The 23,077-nt window shown below is 37.3% G+C and overlaps 1 protein-coding gene across 1 annotated transcript in view; it reads left to right on the forward strand.

Annotated features, from left to right (window-relative positions):
- The window catches only part of ahr1b (aryl hydrocarbon receptor 1b), a 45,781-nt gene extending 36,224 nt beyond the window's left edge, over positions 1-9,557 (forward strand). The window contains exons 7-11 of the mRNA XM_051911015.1: positions 575-777; positions 921-1,030; positions 1,929-2,070; positions 2,236-3,754; positions 6,747-9,557. Coding sequence (XP_051766975.1) covers positions 575-777; positions 921-1,030; positions 1,929-2,070; positions 2,236-3,754; positions 6,747-6,908 — 2,136 coding nt within the window. The 3' untranslated portion in view covers positions 6,909-9,557. The remainder of the gene's footprint in view (positions 1-574; positions 778-920; positions 1,031-1,928; positions 2,071-2,235; positions 3,755-6,746) is intronic.
- The last annotated feature ends 13,520 nt before the right edge of the window (positions 9,558-23,077 follow it).

Below are 23,077 nucleotides of genomic sequence, written 5' to 3' on the forward strand. Positions count from 1 at the left end.
ATCACAGATGACATACATAAAAGACTCACTCATGGATGTCATAATCTCCGCCAAGGTTTAGTAACCAGTCAAAAAAAAGAAAACATTTAGATATGACACATTCTGTACAGGTCGTACAGCCTTCATTAATAGATAACCCAGCTTGAACTCTATTGCCCACATTGAGTCAGAGACAAATTATGTGGTTCACCAAGGGCACGCCAACAAAATCATTAGCTCCAGCTGTGTATGTACATATACTACGTGAATCAGTTGTGTGTTTTATATCATGTCTTTGTGTCTTTCATGCAAATGCAATATATGACATGATTTTCATGATGTTCAGCGTGCCATATTTTTATCATTCTATTTTGTTTGCTCTTTTTGTTTTACTTGCCATGTATTTTAAATATTTTATTATTAGATTTTGTGAAGTTTAAAGTTCAGAAGTTAAATTCCAAATTTAAATTAAATTTTAAATTCTAAACTTAAAGAAATCCTCTTTGAATATCAAATTCCACTTTAATATTTTTCACTTTATGCTTGTCTGTATAGTAGATATTTCAATGTTTGTTTTCATTTATGCCCCTTTAAGGCCCTGAATCTTCAAGGGCGTCTGAAATTCCTGCATGGACAGAACAAACGATTGGATGATGGAGGCCAAATGCCACCCCAGCTTGCCCTGTTTGCCATAGCAACGCCCCTACAGCCTCCTTCCATAATGGAGATCCGAACCAAGAACATGATTTTTAGAACCAAACACAAGTTGGACTTCACCCCAATGGCCTGTGATGCTAAGTAATGATGAACAATTCTTTAAAAAAATTATGAAATAACATGCACTGTATAAAACATTTTTTTATCCTAGTTATACTGTATCTTCGTAAGTACAATATATAATTGTACAGAAATCACTGATGTTGGTTCTGCCTTTGTTTTAGGGGTAAAATCGTTCTTGGCTACACAGAGGCTGAGCTGCGAGTTCGAGGTTCTGGGTACCAGTTCATCCATGCAGCCGATATGCTCTACTGTGCCGAGAACCATGTCAGGAGTAAGATACTTTGATTTCTTCAGATTTGTCATTTTGGAGTTTTATTGTTCAATTCAGCCTTCAAGTTCAATTAACCAAAAAAGATTTTTTTTTTCTAGCCCTTATGGTTGAAAAGTTATTAGCATAAATATAAGTGCAAGTTTGGGCAGATTGTGGCACTAGAGGGATTGAGTTAGAGACTCCAAATTTGCTATGGTGACAGTTCAGACTGGCCTCTATCAGTGTGCCAAATTACAATCAGTGTGCCATAACTTTTCCACAAGCGGTTCTATGGGCTGCCATAAACTTCCAGAGCGGAAGAAGAAGAAAAAGAATAATAATAAGAATGCCAACAGATACAATAGGTGTCTATGCACCTTCGGTGCTTGGCCCCTAATAATGTGATTGACTGAATAACATTAAGATTCAGAAACAGCTATGTTGAACTGTCTTTCTGCTGATGCATGCTGACATTGCTGCCAAAGGCTTGGTGTCTAAAATAAACTCTAGTGACACTAAAGACATTAGCCCTGTGTGCTTAGGCAAATACTTGAACAAGTGACAGTCCCCTCATTCAGTGTGGTTCATAGGAGGCATTTGATAATGTCAATTGTATGGGCAGGATGTGTGTGGATTTGGTGTCCTGATTTTTCTATGCTGATTTACCACAAGAGTAGAGAAAAAGAGATACATAGACAAAGCAAGAGAAAGGAGGAGGAATGTTTTCCCATAATCCCATAGATTATGAAGGAGATTGGATAAGTCATTAGGAGTAGAGAGACATGTGAACTAGAGCCATAAATCCATATCAGTAATTTAATATGGAACCAACAGTGTATAGCAGAAAAGGGTACAAGGCGGAAAAATCTGGTCTATATATTTCAACTGGGTTTACAAACTGCTGCATTGTCCATTGCAGTGATCAAGACTGGAGAAAGCGGTCTGACTGTGTTCAGATTGCTTACAAAGGACAACCGTTGGAAATGGGTGCAAGCTAATGCTAGACTTGTCTACAAAAATGGCAAGCCCGACTACATCATTGCCACCCAGAGGCCGCTTGTGTAAGTGTAATAAGGCTAATATATATTTATATTTTGTGTTAACAGGTTACAAAATAGTTGATTAGCACGCTAGTGTTCACCTTTGAACTGTTAAATAGCATGGCTAATTAGCAAGAGTATTTCTTACACATCCACTGACACTAAGTTTTTTATTCATTTATTCAGAGAAGAAGAGGGTGGAGAGCATCTGAGGAAGCGATCTATGCATCTTCCGTTCACCTTTGCTACTGGAGAAGCTATGCTGTACCAAATCAGCTACCCCATGCCAGGCTTCCCCGACACCCTTCAGGGCAAAGGCAAGAACAACAAAACCAAAAAGACCAAGGTGGACAAAAGCTCAAAGGACGATGTGGACCCAAGTTCTCTGCTGGGAGCCATGATGAGACAGGACGAGTCTGTTTATGTTTGCCAGCCTGCTATGGAGCCTAGAATGTCATTCCACAGCAGCCTCTTCAGTGAGCAAGGAGAGACTAGCACTTTCTCTTCTTCGGAGAATGAAAGTTGGAATCCAGTTCAGAATGTTGTAACTGCAGTCTCCAAACAGGAGCCATCAAGTTTTGACCCACTGCTGGCAACATTAGATTCTCTGTCCCTGGAAAATGAGGAAAGCTGCTCTAACAGTGAGCTGTTCAGTGCCCTGGAAAATCTTGGACTCAACGCAGAGGACCTGGAGTTGCTGCTTCTTGATGAGAGGATGATTCAGGTAGAGATGGAACCGGATTACATCCCATCTCTAAATGATCTTCTCACCAACAATGAAATCCTCTCCTACGTTCAGGACTCGCTGGAGAACCGGATAGAGGACTCAACAGATGCTCAAAGCCCCGCCACAGTATTAGATTCTGTTGAACCCCCTAAGCCATGTTCTACTTCCGAGTCAGCTCCTCAAGTTACTTCCTCACTGTCTGCTCCTCACGTCCCTTTCTGGCCACAAAAACAGATAGCACCCATAATTCATCTCTCACAGCGTATGCAGCAACATGTCAATGGCCAGTCAGTCTGCCACAAATCCGAGAGCTGGATCCAGGCACCAATTCCTCAGGTGTCTACAAAAGACTCTGAGACTACTTCTTTTAACCAGCATGATACATTGTTGGTGAACTCAGTACCAGTTGTACACAATGGTCACTGGGTCTCTGAACACACACAAGCCAACTTGAACTCTCAACTTGGTGACAAGATAACAGGAACTAGTAAAGCACAGCCACAGCAATGGCAGCACAGCCAGTTACTCGTCCCATTCCAGTATAAACAGAAAACAGTTAAGGGTAGTGACACCCCTCCCAACGGGGTATACAATGATCCCCAGTGGCATGGATACGACTTCACAGACCAATTGGTCACAAATGGACCTTGTTTTCCCAATGGCCAAAAGGCGCACACACAGACATTGGGTACCCATGTTGACTGCAATATGACTGACAATTCAGGGGTGGATTTTACAATGAACAGCAGTTCATCTGTGGATGTAGGGCCATTCCAGGCAGCCATGGCCACGTCTTCATCCTATCAGCAGGGTTATCAGAAACAGCAGCAGCAGCCAAAGGTCGCACCCACTTATTACGCCTCCTATACCAAACAGAATTCCTCTCTAGAGCATATCCTGGGATTAGCCACACCTTCAAACCTTCCCTCATTGACAGATTACGGCTCTGAACTGACCCATGACACCACACACAATAAGGTAAGAATTAAAGAAGGATATAGTTGCACAATGCAATTTAACCAAGATGGACAAGCTCCTGGATCAAAATCCCTATCAAACTTTTACAGGCCAAACCTTATCCTTAACCACAACCTTAAGTCCCCCCTTAACCCCTGATTTCTGATGGTTAATGATTGGTTAATAAGAATGTTGTTCAAGATCCTAATCCTAAAAACTTATTGGTTGATACAAATTTTGTTCTGAGACCAAGATAAGTGAAAACCAATGGCATTGCAGTACCCCATAAGTGTCCAGTCCTGCTCCTGGTGGGCCACCTTCCAGCAGTTTAGCTCTAGTCCTAATTAAACACACCTGAACCAGCTATTTAAGGTCTTCAGGATCACTAGAAAATTTGTGTTGAAGCTAAACACTGCAGGGAAGTGGCTCTCCAGTAGCAGGATTGGACACCCCTTGTCAAACCCTGTTTGGTATTTACATTGTCAAGTTTTGTATAGATTGCTGGCATAGATGGATAGCATACTAGAAGTTGTATCAAATTGTCTTTAACATTTCAGATAATGGTACAGATCCTTCTGACCGCCCTTCACAACTTTCGATTTTACATCTATGTGGTGTTGAGACTACTTGGATTATCTAGGATAGTAGTTCTAAAGATAATCTGGGCTCCAAACCCAGATATGGCCCACTCAACCCCCTCCATATTTATCTTTTTCCCATTGGCCTAAATGTTCACTATGATCTAATTGTGCTCTGTATAAAGACCAAGATCTGATAGGTCAAAGCTAATGTGCCGAGATTGCATAATGCACAGTGACAGACCTACAAAGTCTTGGCTGTCTCTGGAGAGTCGCCTTGGGGCCCCACACAGGTGGATGTTTGCTTTGCCTGCTGTGTTGCTTTATTATGGTGACTGTGTTTAAGATTGTAATCTTCAGCTTAAGAGTGTAAGCTTCCAGGTCAACCCACCAGCATCAGACAGGCTTTTCCGCTGTACTGATGGCAGCCAACTGTAGCATCTAGTCTATTGTAAAAGAGGAGCCCAAGGCTATAAATGAGAGACAGAGGAAGAGAAGCCTTCACAAAAGGACCGCTCATGCAGCAGGCAATATTCTGAGACCATGGGCCCTTGTCTGCACTCATTTATCCACACAATATTGCCTTTCCACATGTAGGGCACCATGCTGTTGTTCCACATATAGGGATTGTGCTTTCTGTAGATTGTAAGCAGTGCTTGCTAAGACAAATTTGGTGCATAACAAATCCGTTATTGTTTGTGCTACAGACATGAATGATAGCTAAAATCATGTGGCTTGTTGAGGATGAGGTAGAGGTGTGCTATTACTTTTATAAGCATTTAGACTATCATAGAGACTTGAGGTGCGCTGTGTTGACTTGGGCCAGTGAGTAACAAACTAGCAACATGCTAAAAATTATGCAGAACACCTTATCAGCTGCACTGCAATGCCCTGGCATTGTGGTGGTGACTTTTTTACTGTTTATTGACTAATTTTTAAAGATGCCTCATGTTATAAGCAAAGAAAATGTGCATTGGAGCAACTTTTGCAGAGAAAAAGAGAGCGATACAGATAATAATAATAATAATAATACGGAAATGGGAATGAGGAGGTTAGACGGAGAAGTGAATAATCAATGAAAGGGCAAGGTGAAAAAGAAGGAGAGACAATTCAGTCTATGTCCAGCACCAAATTCTGGGCTTTGTGTATGTGTCTGTGTTCAGGGTCATTGCTCTCAGCTGAAAGGAGAATAGAGCTTAAATGCCCAGTCAGGCGTGAGCAGCCATGACCTACAATCTGGCATCAAAATTACCTCATGCATACTAACACTGCACTTTCAAATACTAACTATCGGAGCTTTGTGATTTTGCCTTTAGATTTGCTTAACATCTGCAAACCACATTCCTACATAAGCACAAAAAAAAAAAATGAGTGAATGATGAGTTGTTAAATTTCTTGAAAGCAGTTTTCTATTATTTTTGTATTTGCTTGTAGGCAGTATTCAGTCTTGTGTTAAAACTTTGAGCAAGATTAGTGAGGGTTTGAATTATTGCTGTTAAAAAGCTAAACCAAGTTTATGATTTTTTTTTTTTTTTTTTTTTTTTAATTAGTATGCACTAATGAATTATGCCATGTGAGACATATTGAGAAAGTAAACGTCATTTTTAAAGGCTATCTTTAAGATTAGCTTTGGTTAGCATGCTGAATGCAGTTATTTTGATTGGTCAGTCTTTAAAAACAGCAGTTAGTGGAATTAGTTTGTGATTCTGTATGTGATCCTGTTGAATGTATCTTCTGAAGACCTTAAATGACCCCACCAAATACAACATCTGTTGTCCAGCTGCCGTTAACCTGGTTAAATAAGCAACCGCTGTGCTAGTTCCATAAGCTAGCGCCCATAAGTGAGCTCTGTAATTAAGCTCAAAAGTAGAGAAGTCTAATGCTAATGAGTAGTCGTGGTTGCTTGCTGTGGGTTTTATCATTTTTGTTCTGTATTAATACTATATGACTTTTAAAAGTTTTAAATATTTTAAGCTAACCTAACAGTAGCCATGTTGTGGTGCATTTTGTATTCAGATTTTGGATATTTTAAAGGACAATGTTCTTAATTGTCAAATAGATTTAATAGATTTAAATGTGATAGATTTAGATGTGATAGATTTAAATTTTTAGCTAGATTCATTTGCTGCATTCACGCCATGTCGTAAATGCGGGATGACAACACATGATGTTCTACTCACATCCTCAGATACAGAATTATGTGTTTCTATAGCAACACTATCAATGGCAAAATGAATCTGCAGCGGTCATGTGGTACAAGTCGGAGCTCTCCGAAAATTCAGAGATTACTAGTTGTAATTACGAGTTCCTGAAGGAAGTAAATGCTTTTTACAAGTCGGAATCTCATAATTACGACATGGCGTGAAGGCATCTTTTCACTTTTAGCTAGCTTTTTAGCTAAATACTTCTAACATTTGTTTTTTGTTTGTTTCCAGATGGAGACGGACTTTATATTCAACTCCACTAGTGTGGCCTACACAGGAAGTTGTTTGGTTCCCAACGGCAATGCAGTAGCCACACCCAGCAACAGTCCCCACCCCCTTCCTGAGCCACTCCCACCTCCCCCAGACCCTCAGACCACTGGTTTCTACCTCTGAACACAGTAAAGATACGTCCGTACAGAGATGCCATGAATCACGGGAAGACTGTCAAACAAAACATAAAAAAGACTTTTGATTTCCTTACCAACTTGAATTACATTAATTTAAATTCAAATGAGCCAGGTTGACCTCTGAAATATCAAATACTCCACCCAACATAATGTGAGAGCATTCTCATTTATATTATTTCTGATTATGTTTGGATTATTTCTGTGAGTGTCATTATTTACTGCTGCTTTGTGAGATGTAGGTTTTTTTTTTTTTACATTTTTGGCCGATATAGTTGATCACAATTTGAGATAATCCATCTGTAACAGGTGCGTGTTTGGACATGTATTTTTGTGCATATGCACATGTGAGTGTTTGTGTCGTCAATCGCCAATCATTGGGCCTCATTCAATGAACACGAGCAGCACAAATTTGTGTAAATTGTTCATAAAAATCATGCTTGCGTGACTGTAACATTGAGAGCATATGCAGCATATAGCTCTTGTAAAACTGATTGTCCTGAAACGCAGTAAATGACTTTGATGTTTATATGAATAGGAGATTGGGATGCATATTTATTTATGAAAAAAGCAAGGGTATTACCGACAGTTTAACAGAAAAAAATATATGTGAGATGTCAATAATAAAGCAGTTAGCAGTACGAAAAAAGAGTCCTCTGTAGATGTCACTTGTAGATCTGAACCCTTCTCGCTATTACATTTTGTGAGATTAGATTTTGGAAAGATGATTCTAGATCAACTTTACAAATCAACTTACCTTTTAGATACAGGTGTTCATGTGTATAGTGATTCCAGAACCAATCCAGTCTCGCGAGAAAGGCATAATAATTCAAGTTAGTTAACCAATCGGACAAAGTCATACAATTTGTACATACAATTGACTTGTACATGTTGTATTGACTTTTATTGTTTTAATTGGTTGATTTGTCTTAATTGGAGTAAAAATCTAACATTTTGTACTAGCCAACATGTAATATATTACAAATTTAGCAAGGTTAATCATACGACTTTTGTTTCGTCTCAATTGTAGTAAAATTTGTTAAATCATTATGTACATGCCAACTTGTACAATATATTGTGTTTTTTAACATGGTTAACTAATACAAATTATTATGCTTTTGACATTAGATTACTTTGTCTGCACAAGAGCAGGTTTCTTTTGTCCATGAAAAGAGATTCTGGAAGCTTACATTGTTGAATGTGTTGAGTATATTGTAAAGCAGTTTTTAAAAAAAGAAGAAAAAATATGGTGCTGCAAGGTGTTTATTGAATATTTTTAATTGTTATAGTATTATGAAGTCACAGAGAAAATGAACTTCCAGGCCAGCCTCTTTGTTTTTACGTTTCTTTTTTAAATAAATATATTTACTGTATTTACAGACATTTCTTATAAGAGGTACCACTGGCTCGACTATGGATTCAAATTTCTTTAACACGTATATGAGAAAACAATATGACAATCATTTACAAAACTGTTTAAAGAGTACAAGCTTGTAAATAGTCAAAAAAAAATATTTCATATTGTTGTAAGCACTATTTGAAAGAGCACTGCAACCTAACCAGGTTTTACTTTTTCTCCAGCACAAGATGTAGGCTTCTAGAGAGATGTTTTTGGAGTAAATATTGTATAATTTTTTCAGGTAATGTGTTCTGTTTGTATATTTTAAGAAAAAGTTTTACACTTTATATGAAAAGAACATGGTGCCATACTGGTAAATTTTACTTTCCAGAATTTAAATGTTTTAATATTTGTTTAGAAATTATGTCATCCATGTCAATGGTTTGCCATGTTTTTTTTGTTTTTTCATGTTTGAATTTTTTTTTTTTTTTAAATCACATTCTGATTTATTTTAATATTCTAACACACTGAAAGTAGCTGAGATGATAGGTACATATGCAGTTCTGTCTTTTTGTCATTTGACTGCTTGTTGAAATGTACAATTTGGTCCTTTAATTAAAGAATTTGTGCAATCACAACGGGTCTTACACTATTAAGTTCTTCTGAATCTTGTTTTCAAATTTTGCATATATTACGTATTTAACAATATTTACAATTTTAAACTGAAACCAAGGAGTTATACCTGGATAAAGTTACAGCATCTACCAGCACAGGCTAACTGGACCAAGTTTCCTGTTGCAATAGGACGTTGGGGCGGGACACATTGATGGGTGTGTCCTACAGATGAACACAGTGTCGACCATGAGTCGCCATGAAATCAGAATAGACAATTCAGGGGCTGCGTCCTCCGGAGGTCGCATTTGAAGGCTGCATATGTCATCAAGTCGGTCTCATTAAAAAAAAAAAAAAGCTTCCATAAGCTTCCAACAACTCTTTCAGAAAAATATTTTCCTAGAAAATTTGAGTTAGAATACTTTGTAAGAGCACAGTTATAAGCATAATGAGGCTGTAAAAGCGGACTGAGCTTACCTGGTCGGCGTGATGACGTTTAATCTCGCCTACTACCTCTGAAGTCCCATTTAGCCACTTGTTAGCAACCGCCTTTTACATAACATGTAACAGCTTAAAAAAATTATGCGTGGGGTAATAGTGTATTTTATGTTGTAGAATAAAACGTGAAAGTGTCTTGAGCTTGTGTTCACCACAGACCTTATTTCAGCCATTTACCAAAATCCCATTCAAAAAACCCATTGACTTTGGCACGAAAAACCACAACAATTCAACAATCCACTCATCCCATTGACAAAATCAAGTCCTGCCCTATATTTTTTCTTGTTTGAGAAGCCGTTTCACTCTGATATATGTCACAATAGGGAAGAAAAGATTTGGGCTCTTAGTCCAAAAGTGTGCATATTTGGAGAAATATTGATTTATCTTACATGTTTGCAAAATACTTTCATTTCACGTGGCATTTTCGCTCATAACTTCATGAAACGGCAGATTCTCATGATTAAAATGAGCCCAAAATCAACATAATCCATTGCACTGATTACTAGATATTCCTTGTGGAGGAACAATTTTAAAAACGTCCATTAGAGGGCATAACAAAAAGGCAACCTTGGTTCCAAATGCTGTAACTTTTAAATACTTTATGCCATAGCCACAAAATTTGATCCAGATGCAGCTCACATGTAGGAGAACTTCACCAAAGACTTTTTTCTCCGATCTTATTTCCTTCCTGAGTTATTGGATGTAAAATAAGAAAAATGTGAAAAATTATAATAAAAATTATATTTTTTTTTTGTCTTTTATCAGCAGTTTCTCAGCAGGAAAATGTCTAAATGTAATGTAATTTATATTTTCTACAAATTTAAAAAGTGTTCTATAAAACGATACCTACCTTTTGACTCTCCTTGCTATAGTTTTGGAGTTATGAATCTTTACTTTTGTGCATTTCGCTCAGAAAAAAAAAACTCTAAAAACGCCTTCAGGTCTTAAAGGGTTAATAGGTGAATTAATGTATAGTGGGATCAAGGTGGTGTTGATGGGCAAGCCATGTAATGCCAGAATAAAGGCTAATAATGGCTGAATACAAACAAAAGAATAATGATAAAAGAATAATGAAGATTACGTCTCATACTGGCAGAGGTGTGAAAGGTTTGTTGAGTGAGAACAATAGAACATAAATTGGTCAGTCAGCTGGCCAGACATTAGACAATACACTGCAAGTAGGTGTTTATAGGGCAATAAAATATTTTATTAGCATCTTATCAGCCTTCTCTAAAAACTCACATCATATGTCTTATGGAAATGCTTAATAAAATTAATAGTTATAGAGATATCATCCTCAGATTTGAAATGAAGCATGAGCAGACTTGTGGCTTCACTTTAATTGTGGTTATAAGTTGTTATATATCTCCTCAACCACCACCAATGTGCAGCATCCACCTGGATGATGTGACGGCAGCCATTTTGCGCCAGAACGCTCATCACACACCAGCTTATTGGTGGAGAGGAGACAGAGTGATTAAGCCAATCAGTGTATGGGGATGATTAGGAGGCCATGAAGGACAGAGGCCACTGGGCAAATTGGGCCAGGATGCCGGGGTAAACCCCTACTCTTTTTCGAAGGACATCCTGGCATTTTTTTAATGACCACAGAGAGTCAGGACCTCAGTTTAACGTCTCATCCGAAGGATGGATATATGTTATATTATTACTATTCTATATTATAATATATATTGGTTATGTGTCTTCAGAATGACTTATGAGCTGCAACCTTTTTATTTTGGGTATGTCATTTATGCCCCACTTGTCAAAATGGGGGTGTGCGGTAAGGGATTGGTTATTTTTTCCCTCCATTTTTGTGGTAAAATTGTGCCACGAAGTGTACATTTACCCACTGAATACAATTTGTACAAACCTTTAAAATAAATTCCTGTTCAAGTTCAAACTTCACAGGGGAGATCCGGCTTGGTGTAAATGCTGCTGTCTCACGCAAATGTGGCTCACCAGTTTTCAAACATTCCCACTCAGTGCTTTTATCCTCAAGTCTGTATTGATCGCGCCATGGACAGAACGAAATGGCTCCTTTTCACACCTAGCATGGTGTGAAGAACAGGCTGGCTGAAAGCAAACAAACACGTAGGGGTAGGCTAGATCGCCACAGGAGACTAAACAAACTACCACCTGAAGAATTCAGCAAGTGCTATAGGAAGTGGCTGGGATCATTCTAGTTAAGCTAAAACAGATTATTCACCAAGAAAACAAAATTTCAGACTGTTCCTCGCACAATGCAATGTTAAATCGACCTAGAAAACAGTAGCAAACTCAGAGCCATTGTATTTTATATTTTTGTTGTCATGTGTAGTGCATGGATTGCCGTAGAGCTTCTAAATAATACAGATCTCTCTCTGTATTGCTGTGTGATTTATGCACACTTGTGACGTGATCAGCCGCTCGAGAGGAACACTAACTCTCCGCCGTCTCCCTTTAGCCTTAGCAACAGAAGCAGACAAAACAGAGATGAAGAGACAGGGGCATAGAGATCCCTGGAGATGGAGCCAGACAGTTGCAGAAAGACCTGAACCGGAAGAGGAAGTGACCTGGGGCTAGAGAGGGAGGGAAATGAGAGTTGGAAATGTGTAAGGAGAAGGAATAGAAGAGTGTTTATAATTATGATGATAATACATTAAAATAATATGGTAACCAGTACCAGTTTGCAATATCAAGCAGAATAACGGAGTGTTTTGCCTTGTACATTCAAATGGTCGCGCCCATTCTTACATTAAATATTAGGTGGATAAGCCTAGTCAGGGTATGTGTTATAAATTTAATACAACTAAAAGAACAGTTCTACAACATAACAAATATAAGACTTATTTCAAGTCAATATAAAAAAGTGAAGCATATAATACCACACGAGTGTGGTCAGTTAAACTGTACATTTGGCAATTATGCTTGATTGAAATGTGTGGGTGGCTAACTAACTAGCTAGCTTCCATCTAAGTCAGCAGTAAGTGCAAGTGAACCTTTAAATTGCTGATTTAGAACTCCCTAAATGGGAAGCACACTGTGGACTTGACTCACAAATGACTCTACTAGAGTTTGGTGTTAGCATGCAGCTAACTACACTGAAACTCTTATCCCCTGGTTTCACAGACAAGGTTTAAAAGGGTTAGTTCACCCAAAAATGAAATTTCTGTCATTAATTACTCACCCTCACGTCGTTCCACACCCGTAAGACCTTTGTTCATCTTCAGAACACAAATTAGGATATTTTTGAAATCTGAGAGGTAGGCCTATCTAACTCCCCCATAGACAGCAATTTAACAACCACTTTCAAGGTCCAGAAAGGTAGTAAAGACATTGTTAAAATACTCCACGTGACTGCAGTGGTTCAACCTTAATTTTATGAAGTGATGAGAATACTTTTTGTGCGCAAAAACAAACAAAAATAACCACTTTATTCAACAATATCTGCATGTTTGAGCTGTTTTAACTGAAAGCAACTTGCACTGACATCAGTGCCATTGTTTTGTCTCAAGATGTACACCAGTAATGTTTTTGTTTTTTGTTTTTCAAAGGCATGTTTATAAAAGCTATTAAAATATCCTAATTTAACAAAGGCCTAGTCCTGGCTTTATCTAAGCCCTTTCTGTGAAACCAGGCCTTAAAGTTTAGCACACATACATATTGGTAGTTAATTAATTTGACTGATCTCTTTTTTCTGTGGTTGAAAGCACATGAATGTCATCTCAAAGTGCAGTGGGATCACTTTTAATATTAAGTAAGACTATCATTCAGGTCATTTAGCATTTATTAGTAATGTGCTCACTGCTTTTAAAGGAAAAGTTCACCCAAAAACTTCTTTACCTCATGTCTTTCTAAACCCCAGCTAATCAGCCATCTAGACCAGCCAATAATCATAAATGGCTAGCTTATAACCATTTTAAATCAGCTACCACCTAGGCCAGATGGATTTCAGCAGGGTTGAGGAGTTTTTAATTATTTCAAGACAAATTACATTCAGACATTTTCCAGAAATCATTTTTTTCCTAATAAATGTCAGACAAATATGCCCTTGTCATAAAACATACAACTATTTTCAGATGCTACAAACAGTTTTCAGATGCACACAGTTATGAGATGGTAAAAGATGTTTGTTTTTATTGAAATATTTTAGAGTAAACTCTTTGATCATGTTTTACCAAGTACCACAGAAAAGTAAAATGGTTTTTGGACATGATAGGCCTACCATGATTATACCCTTGATTTTTTGATACTATGGTCATATACCACAGACAGGATGTTGCTATACTGGCAGCTAGCAGCTAGTAAAATGTAGCTACCTACCAAGCTAATGCCTGCTAATGTCTAAATGAGCAGTTTCAGTTCATATTAGTGGATTTTATTCCTGAATATACAGTTGTTTTGTCCTTGGATTTGATTTTATACCAAAGTTTCTATCATGCAAGTTGTCCAAATAAAATTGAACATCATATTAGCTGTTGTAATATACACAAGCAGCAACACACAGGCTAAATGTGTAGTTTAGGAAGCTAAAGGTTGCTAAAAACTCAATTAGGTTAATGTTAGCTTGTAAAAATGTTGACCGTGGTAATACCATGGTATTCTTTGAAGTACCTAAGGTTAATATTTTATGAATATGGTAATCATTCAATATTATGGCATTTATCAAACTACCATAGTATTGCTATCTGATACCATGGTATCACCACGGTATTTTATTTTTTGTAAAGGATGTTGCCTTTCTTTCTTTCGTCTGGCTCTGGCCCCAGACTGAGGTGTCTGCTCATGTTTGGAAGTGCGGATGAGTCGAGTCATCTCCTCTCCAGGAACCCGCGGGCTCCTGTTCACTGTCCGCTTGACTCTCACGCAAGGCTGTCTGTCACGTCCCCTCGCAACAGAGAAAAAACAAAAGATTTCAACCATTTATTGTCACCCTGCGGTTCATTTACAGTGGTGGAAAATGATGTTTCTATTGAGCCTTCGCTTTCCCAGGCCTGGCATCTCTTCACAACGTGTTAACAATGTTGCACATCTATTTAAAGTTTTGTTACCCAATAAATATGTACACCGCAAAGCCAGTTTCCCAGACACCGATTAAGTTTAGTTCTGGACTAAAGTGTGCTATCAACAGGGATTTTTCTTTCAAAGTAATGAACTTCCCTGTTGAAAAAAACAGCATATGCTAGTTAGGTATGTTTTGAAGCATGGAAGCTGGTTTATGCTGGTCCTTAGCTGGTTTGAGCTGATTTATGCTGGTCCTTAGCTTTTTCAACAGGGTTGGGTTGTTTTCACAGTTAATTGAACTTCTTGTTCTAAACCCAAACTCCTCAGGGGTCTCTTTTCCTCAATATTTGCGTCAACAACACTAGCACTGTTTTGAGTGCTGGCATTAGCCATTTACTGTACCTCAGTAACAAATCAGTTTGAGAAAATCGCAGCAGCTGCTCACTCTGACTATTCAATAAACTGAGTCCGGGTCAGCTAGTTAGACATTTTGTTTCATTGTCCTTGGTATTTTTAGTGTTTTCATGGCCACTTCACTCTAAATCCCCAAGAAAGACTGTTGCTACTCAAGACACCTTTTCATTCTCTCTCTTTTTCTCAACTGCCATCAGTCTGTCAATAGGTATTAGTTCAACTACATCTCTCTGGCCTCTCTTTTCTTTCCAGCTCAATTGATATTTTTGGTTTGCTGTAAGAGTCTGCTGATGAAAGGACTGGCTGAAGCTATCATAATCCAATGCAGGCCTCCGAAAGTAGGTGACTGAGAACCATTGTGTGCCGACGCTTGATTCTGGCCTAACATCTTATGTACCCTTCAAATCAAGTTATTGAAAAGTTATTGTATTTCCAGTGTCATAGAAACAAAGTTACGCCATGACGGTATTACATTGGACAGAATTACATGGCGGTAACAGGGAGTTCTGTTCTAATCTATAATTCTATTCTCAATAAACTAATGCAGTATTCATGTTGTGTTGGAAATTTTGTGATGTACTTTGAAATTGTTTAGATTGTAACATTCATAACAACAGATGGACCAATCAGAGTTGTGATGATGACAGCAAGATAATCAGTCACTACAGTAATTTACCTCTGTATTGTTTTCCAAAAGAATTAAGCCTGCTAGGAAACAGCTTTAATAAAATATATATCAAACAGAATTACAGTCATGGTCAGTATTACTGACAAATTGCCCCCCTTGGTAAATATGAACAAAAAATCCTGTGAAAACAAATCTGCATTTTTAATACTTTTGATCTTTTATTTTAAAAGATCACAAAAAAAATCTAACCTTTCATTACAGTAAAAGAAAATGGGTGGAAAATCTCTTTATGAAATTAAAGTTTTTCTCCAACACACATTGGCCACAATTAATGGCACCCTTTCATTAAATACTTTTTGCAGCCTCTTTTTTGCCAAGGTAACAGCTCCTATAATTTTCTCCTATAATTCCTGATGAGTTTGGAGAATAACAAACTCATGAGATCAGAGACCATTCCTTCATACAGAATCTCTCCAGATCCTTCAGATTTCCAGCTCCAGACTGCTGCTCCAAGCTTCATTTTGTGCTCAGTAACCCATTTTTGTGTTGATTTTGATGTTTGTTTTGGATCATTGTCCTGATGAAAGATTCAACCACGGCTCTCAGCTTTCACGGCTATAAGATTTCTAGCAGAGTCGGTCAGGTTTTGATTTTTTATCTGTTGGTATTTGACAGAATCCATTATGCCAGCAGTGTATTTAACCATGGGCATACTTTTTATCCCTGTTTGCACCAAACCTTCTTAATTATTGCCCTGATGGTGGAAATGGGAAATTTTAGTGCTTTAGCTATTCTTTCTTACGGCCACTTTCTATTTTGTGAAGCCCAACAATCTTTTGCCACACATCAGAACTATATTCTTTGGTTTTACTTACTGTGATGATTAAGAGAATTTGTGTTTCCTCATATTTGTAGTCCTGTGAAGCTAGAAGTCACGGCTGGACAATGTCATGTTCCTAGTCACCCTGATGTGCTAAAAAATGTAAATATGAATGGGAATATACCAACATGGTCAGTTGTGATGTTCATGACTGGATGTAACAAATAAAATCGTACAATGTCATAATTCAATCTACTGAATTGTTATTCAATTAAAAAAGCTTCCTCCCTTCTTTCAAAAAACCTTTTAAAACACATTTATTCTCTGTATTATTGTTCAGGTCTTGGTCAGTGGTCAGGTTTGTATGTTTTTTTGTTTTTTTTTTAATCTAACTTTTATCTATCTGTAAAGAGACCTTGGGTTTTGGAAAGGTGCTATAAAAATAAAATGTATTTATATAATAGTTATTTGTATTATTAATTTTAATTATTTCATTTTAATTACCCACCCAAATTTCTTACATTACACAAAATTATGTAACATTGTGACAAGATCAAATGCAGGAATTTAAACTGTACAAGCACATCTCAAATATTAGGGTTGAAAAAAGGGCAAACCTCAAAGAAAATTAATATCAAATAAAACAGCTCATATCATATATTTTATATATGAATTCTCTGAATGTTAAGCACCTCCTTATTTAAAATGCATACGCACTGGCCAATGTAATGTAGTATTTTTTAGTATTATTTATAGAATATATACTATAAATATAGTATGTATTATTATAGTTTTAGAATATAATATTTTGAATTAACTTTTTTCAGTTTTCATTCTAAATTTAGCAATCTTGTCATGTGCCTTTCTCTTTTTTGTTATTTCTAATTAGCTTTACTTTTTTAAAGGGGTGGTTCATTGCGATTTCATTTTTTTAACTTTAGTTAGTGTGTAATGTTGCTATTAAACCTGGAACACACCAAGCCGACAGACTTAATTTTCTCAGTGTGTTCCGCACCGTCGGCTGAAGTTGGTCCTCGTCTGCTTTTTTTCGGCCGATTCGACATGTTGAATCGGCGTCGGAGCTCGTCGGTCAGACGGGCCATCTGATCATTCTGATTGGCTGTTCAACTACTGCCACCTGCTGGAAAGGCATTTCTTCTTGCGCAGAACGGACGTGCTACTTGGTCGTCGGGTGTCGAGCGCCGTTTTGTTGTGTCAGGGCAACTTTGGACCCAGACGCTGCCAACGCGAGCCAACCTTGCAGTCTGCTTTTGTCGCCACTAGTTCATCGGCGTCAGCTTGGTGTGTTCTGGGCTTTAGAGCATAAACAACGTCAGCAAAGTTAGGATGCTCAAAGTTCAAAGCAAAGGGAGATATTTTCTTTTAAAGAATTCTGTTAAAGGACTACAACAAACGGCTGGTAGGGACTACAACGAGCTTCTTCCCGGGTTGGTGACATCTCTAACCCTAACATTTACATAAACCCTGCCCCCGAGAACACGCAAAAAAGGGGTGAGGCCATGTTACTGCATTACAGTACGTAACAAATGCAATAGCATGTCATAAAAGCAAGATGACAACATAAGTTATAACCGTAATTAAACTAAACCATATCTGTTCTATCTTCATGCAGCATATATTCTCTGGCTCTGTAGGTATCTTACAACAGTTCCCACACAAGCGATTTATAGATTATCATGACTTTAAGATAGTTAACTCAACATCAGCTACATAAATTCATCAACTAACCATTCAGAAATGTCTTGTTGCATTCTACATGTTGTCACTTCTTCTTGAGTCTCTCCATCATTGTCCAACTCCAGTTTGAACATAAAAGGCTGAACAGTTTCTGACATTTTCAATGAGTCTGAGGTAATCAGTGCTGCAGTGCTAACATGAGCTCTTGAAACTCCGCCCTCTCCTTAGGAGCAGCAGCTCATTTGCATTTAAAGGGACTCACACAAAAAATTGAGCATTTTTGCTCACCCTCAAAAAGTGACAAATTTAACATGGTATAAAAAATGATCTGTGGGGTATTTTGAGCTAAAACTTCATATACACACTCTGGGGACATCAGAGACTTATTTTACATATTGTAAAAGTGGCATTATATGACCCCTTTAATTTAATTTAATTTTCATCTAATATTTGTATTATTGAAAACTTGGAGATATGAATGAAACTTTGGAAATATGATTTAAATTAGTAGGTCAGACACCATCATAAGATGGATTTGTTGTAACAGTCAGAAGTTATTTAAATAGACTATATAACAAATCAAACTTATATTAATCAATTCATGATATTTGTAAATAAAATAATTTATTGAAGTTCTTTAAAAATGATGATAATAAGAATTTGCTCATACTTTTATTATGTAAGTGTCATGTAAACGTATTAACCTGGCTGTAACATTATTAAATATTGAACTGCTAGAAAGGATTTGTCTATAACAGAATGTTATTACACAGCAAGAGCCTGGCACACAGACACACATGGATTTGAGAGCATATTTGCCTGTTGCAGATCAATGGGAGTCAACATGCAGCGCTCCACGAGTCAGACTCTGTCATCAGACACACAGAGAGAGAGAGATTGGATGGGGTGTTTGAGGACGAAGGAAGGTAAAAGATCAATATGGGAATCAAAGGTGTGTGAAGAGCAGAAATAGTGTGTGTATGTCTCTCACACTTCCGCACGTCCTGTTCCCATCTCGTTCTCGTTGATGGCTTGTCCAGTATCGTCCATTATGGCTTCACTCTCTCAGCAGGGGGCACAGCAGCAGGGGTTTATGTGTGTGAGTGTGTGTTTGTGTGGAAGCAGGGCAGAATTTCAAGGGCGAGGCAGGACATTCTGCCCGCGAGTTCCACTTTCGACATTCAGATGAGACATTTAACTAAGGATTTATAACTACAAGAAGCCTTTCTAACAAAACTGTATTGTATTAAAATAATATAAAAATACAAAAGATGTCCAGTGTCCCACCACCACATTTTTTGAGAATCCTATCTGTCTACTATGGAAGCTTGTTTCGCCATGAAATAAAAAAATATGAAAAAGGTAATCGCGACTTTTTATCTCACTATTCTGACTTTTTTCCTCGCAATTCTGACTTTCATTTGTTTTAAAGAACTCGCAATTCCGACCGTATAACTATATCTCACAATTCAGAGAAAAAGTCAGAACTGTGAGACCTAAACTTGCAATTGCGAGGAAAAAAAGTCAGAATTGTGAGATATGAAGGTTTACACGACACCATTTTCAACTAAAAACTGAAAACTTTTTATACATTTTGGCCATTATTATACGACAAAGGCATTTTGGGGGCCTGAAAACGCAAATTTTTGAAAACGATACAGTTATCATCTCTGTGTATTCTACAAAAAACGCAAATTTGTAAAAATGGTGATGTCATGTGTATCACGTGTTCAGTCTATAGGCATGTAGTGTTTCTTTAAAAAATAATATAGGCAACTACTGGCCTGGCTTGAATAATACAGCGTTTTTAGTTGTTTTCGCGGATCCGTGTGAACGGGATTGTTTTGGCAGTGGTGTCATCTGTACGCAAAAAAAAAAAAAAAAAACTTTTCTGTTTCTAGTACATTGTTGTCGTGTAAATGTTATATGTTATTAAGTTATAAAGTCCAAGTTATAAAGTCTGAATTGCGAAATATACTTGCAATTAGGGCTGTCACGATTCCTCGATTAAATTTGAGTGTTTAGTTTTAAAAAATCCTTGATTGCAATTTACCCATGTCGTACTGGCGAAATACTGGAAGTGGCGCACGAGAATCCATGAACTGTATTATTAGACCATATAAGGGCTGCACGATACATTAAAATAATTTAAAATCATAATATAGCATAGTGCTATTGTGAAATCTCAAAGTCTGGGATTCAATTAAATAAATATATGTGCTGCGTGTAGCAAAGTGTTGCACTGTTGTCATTTAGGCCCTGTCCACATGAACACGGGTATTTTCAAAAACATGGCTTTACAGTTAGGGTTATATCGCCACCTGTTGGTTTGGCATACTCTTGACAGCGCTTCATAGCGTGTTTTTGCGTTTTCATGTGGACGTGATTTTTTATTTTTTTTTTTTAAACAAAAGAGGAAAAACTCAGTTTATAAAAATACCTGTGTACGTGTGGACAAGGCCTTACATGCATGCAGTGCGTCTCAGCAGCTCGATTAACAAACTCTGGCCATGTTCACACTAATATGTTTTTGTTTGAAAACGCATTTTTTTTCCTCTCCGTTTTGGCCTTCTGTCCACACTGAGACAGTGTTTTTATTCACGAAAACGAAGCTTATGGAAAACGTGGATACATCTGAAAATGCCATTTTTGCATTGTTGTCTGGGCTCTAAAAACAGAGGTATTTGAAAACGATGATGCAGCATAGTCATGTGACGCATATTGAACCAATAGATATGTATGTTTAAATATTTAAAAATCTCAAATAAATGCCAATATCTGTTAAGGTATACCAAAATACTGTGCACCCTGAGTTTAAATGTACATTAACTACATTTATAAAAAAAAAAAAAAAAAAAGACTTAGACCTATACCACCACTTCTTATTTTTATGAATGAGGCAATACAAATAAGGGGATTGTATAAGATTTTACACTTTCTGTATTGAAGTCTATATTCAAGGCTAAAATTTAGCAGGTATATTTTACTATTAAGCTACACTTCTGATGTATTTTGTTTTAGATTCAAAGGTCATGCTCTGAGGGAGTTCAGGTATGCTGTACATTGACCTTTCCCGAAAACATACAGCAAGTGAATATTGGCTGCCAGCTTGTCCTCAGAGTCCCTGTGCCACAACGACTCCAGTCACAATCACGGTCCGCCACGTTTCACAGGACACAGTGGAAAAACGAATATCAAATATTAATACAGCCCATGTCCCAGAAGACCAACCATGCCTAACACTCCTCTACCAGTTTTACTCCATCACTTATAGAAGATTCAGATGAATATATAAATACAGTCATGGTTAGAATTATTGATTATTATTGGTAAATATGATCAATGATGGCTGTGAAAATAATTCTGCATTGTCTGCAAAATCTAAACTTTAATTAAAACAATTTAAATAAAACAATTGAATGTGAGGGGAAACTCATGAAATAATGAACTCATGAACTAAATGTTTTTTTCCAAAACACGCTGGCCACAATTATTGGCACCCCTAGAAATTCAAGGTCAAGGTCAAGGTGTCTTTATTAGTAGCCGAGGGTAAATTTGTTCTGCAGATAGGAGATTCAGCAATCCATACTTAAGACAATCCATAAAACATCAAAATATAGGCTACAATAAAACATAAATCATTACAATAATATCCAAAAGATTAAAAACTCCTAAGAAAAAGGTCAAAGGATAACGTGCCTCTCACCCAATCCCTAAAAAACAATAAGTGCTATGCAACAAAGAGTGTCATCTCCTGCTATTCTTATGTATTAATTCTGTCCCTGCAGGTACAAAAGTATTCCTATATCGTCAAGTTCTCCACCTAGGGGCTAGTGTTGTCAAAAGTACCGGAACTTCGGTAGGCTACCAAGTCGATACTGAAATTTTGAAAATGTGACGATACCAGCGTTTCTATAGTACCGGGAGTACAGAGTATCCGGGTATATTCGGTACCCACTGATAGGACTGTGCCAGTATTTACGTGAATATGACACGAGTTAAGCACAAAGCTTTGTTTACAAAAGAAATAATAGGTTAGCAATTAATTGTGACATCGCAGCCATGGAAACATTTTGATTCATGCCGAATGAGAGAGGTACGTGAGTCCATAAATTTAAGCTTTGTCGGCTTTGTATTCTGTTTTGTGAATCGTGATCTGGTCGCCTGATTATCAGAGAATTTATCAATATTCCATTAGTTATTCCACTGAACATGGAATCTCTGTTTATTTTCCCAAATCTTCACTCACGCAGGGGATTATAAACATTTCTTCCTTTCGTTCGCTTTTAGGCCTATTATAGGCTATTCGCATTCTTTACTGTGGTAAAGTAGAAAAAGCACTGTAGGACAGAACCCTTTTTGCTTGCACGTCAATTTCTATTTAACAAGGTTTGTGCTTGTTATTAGACTTTATAAGGTGCGTCAAGTTTATTTGTATAGCGCGTTTCACACACGCCGGCGATTTTTAGTTTCGCTTTCTCTGGCAGCGCAAAACATAGCCTGAATGTCTTGCCCCTGATGAAGATAAAACTAGCTCTTCAGACCTTTAAAAACAAGTGTCAGTTGCTTGTAACATCAGGAGATAACAAGAAGATATTATCAAAAGATGCTCTCTTTCCTGCTTCTGTCCCACATCCCCCTCAAAACGCAGAGCGGTAGGCTATATGACGCATCTTTGTGTGGAAATAAAAAACGAATGTTTTTTTTGTTTTTTTTATAATATTTAACTTTCTTATTATTTAGGTTACCGTTATTTACTGATATTTATTTCATAGTTTCACAGGCTGTAGTGTGTTGTGTCACTGATGGAATAGCTACAATAAACACGCACGTCTATTATAAAATGGATTGAGCATTTGTTTATTTATTTTTTCATATTTCAAAATTTATTTCATTGAGGTATATATACACACACAAACATACACACGCTCCAAATATTTATATGTATGATTACCATCATATTTAATGTTTTTAAAATAGGCTAGTTAAATAAAATAGTAAAATAGTTCCAACGGATTTTCCTGTGGCACCGAAATTGGTACCGAGAACCGTAAAATTTTAATGGTATTGGTACCGACTACTGGAATTTTGGTACCGTGACAACACTAGGGGCCACAAACCGAAATTATTTAGGCGTTGATAGTATCGCCATAATGCATAATT

Source organism: Ctenopharyngodon idella, chromosome 10 (genome assembly GCF_019924925.1).
Source record: "Ctenopharyngodon idella isolate HZGC_01 chromosome 10, HZGC01, whole genome shotgun sequence".
NCBI lineage: Eukaryota > Metazoa > Chordata > Actinopteri > Cypriniformes > Xenocyprididae > Ctenopharyngodon > Ctenopharyngodon idella.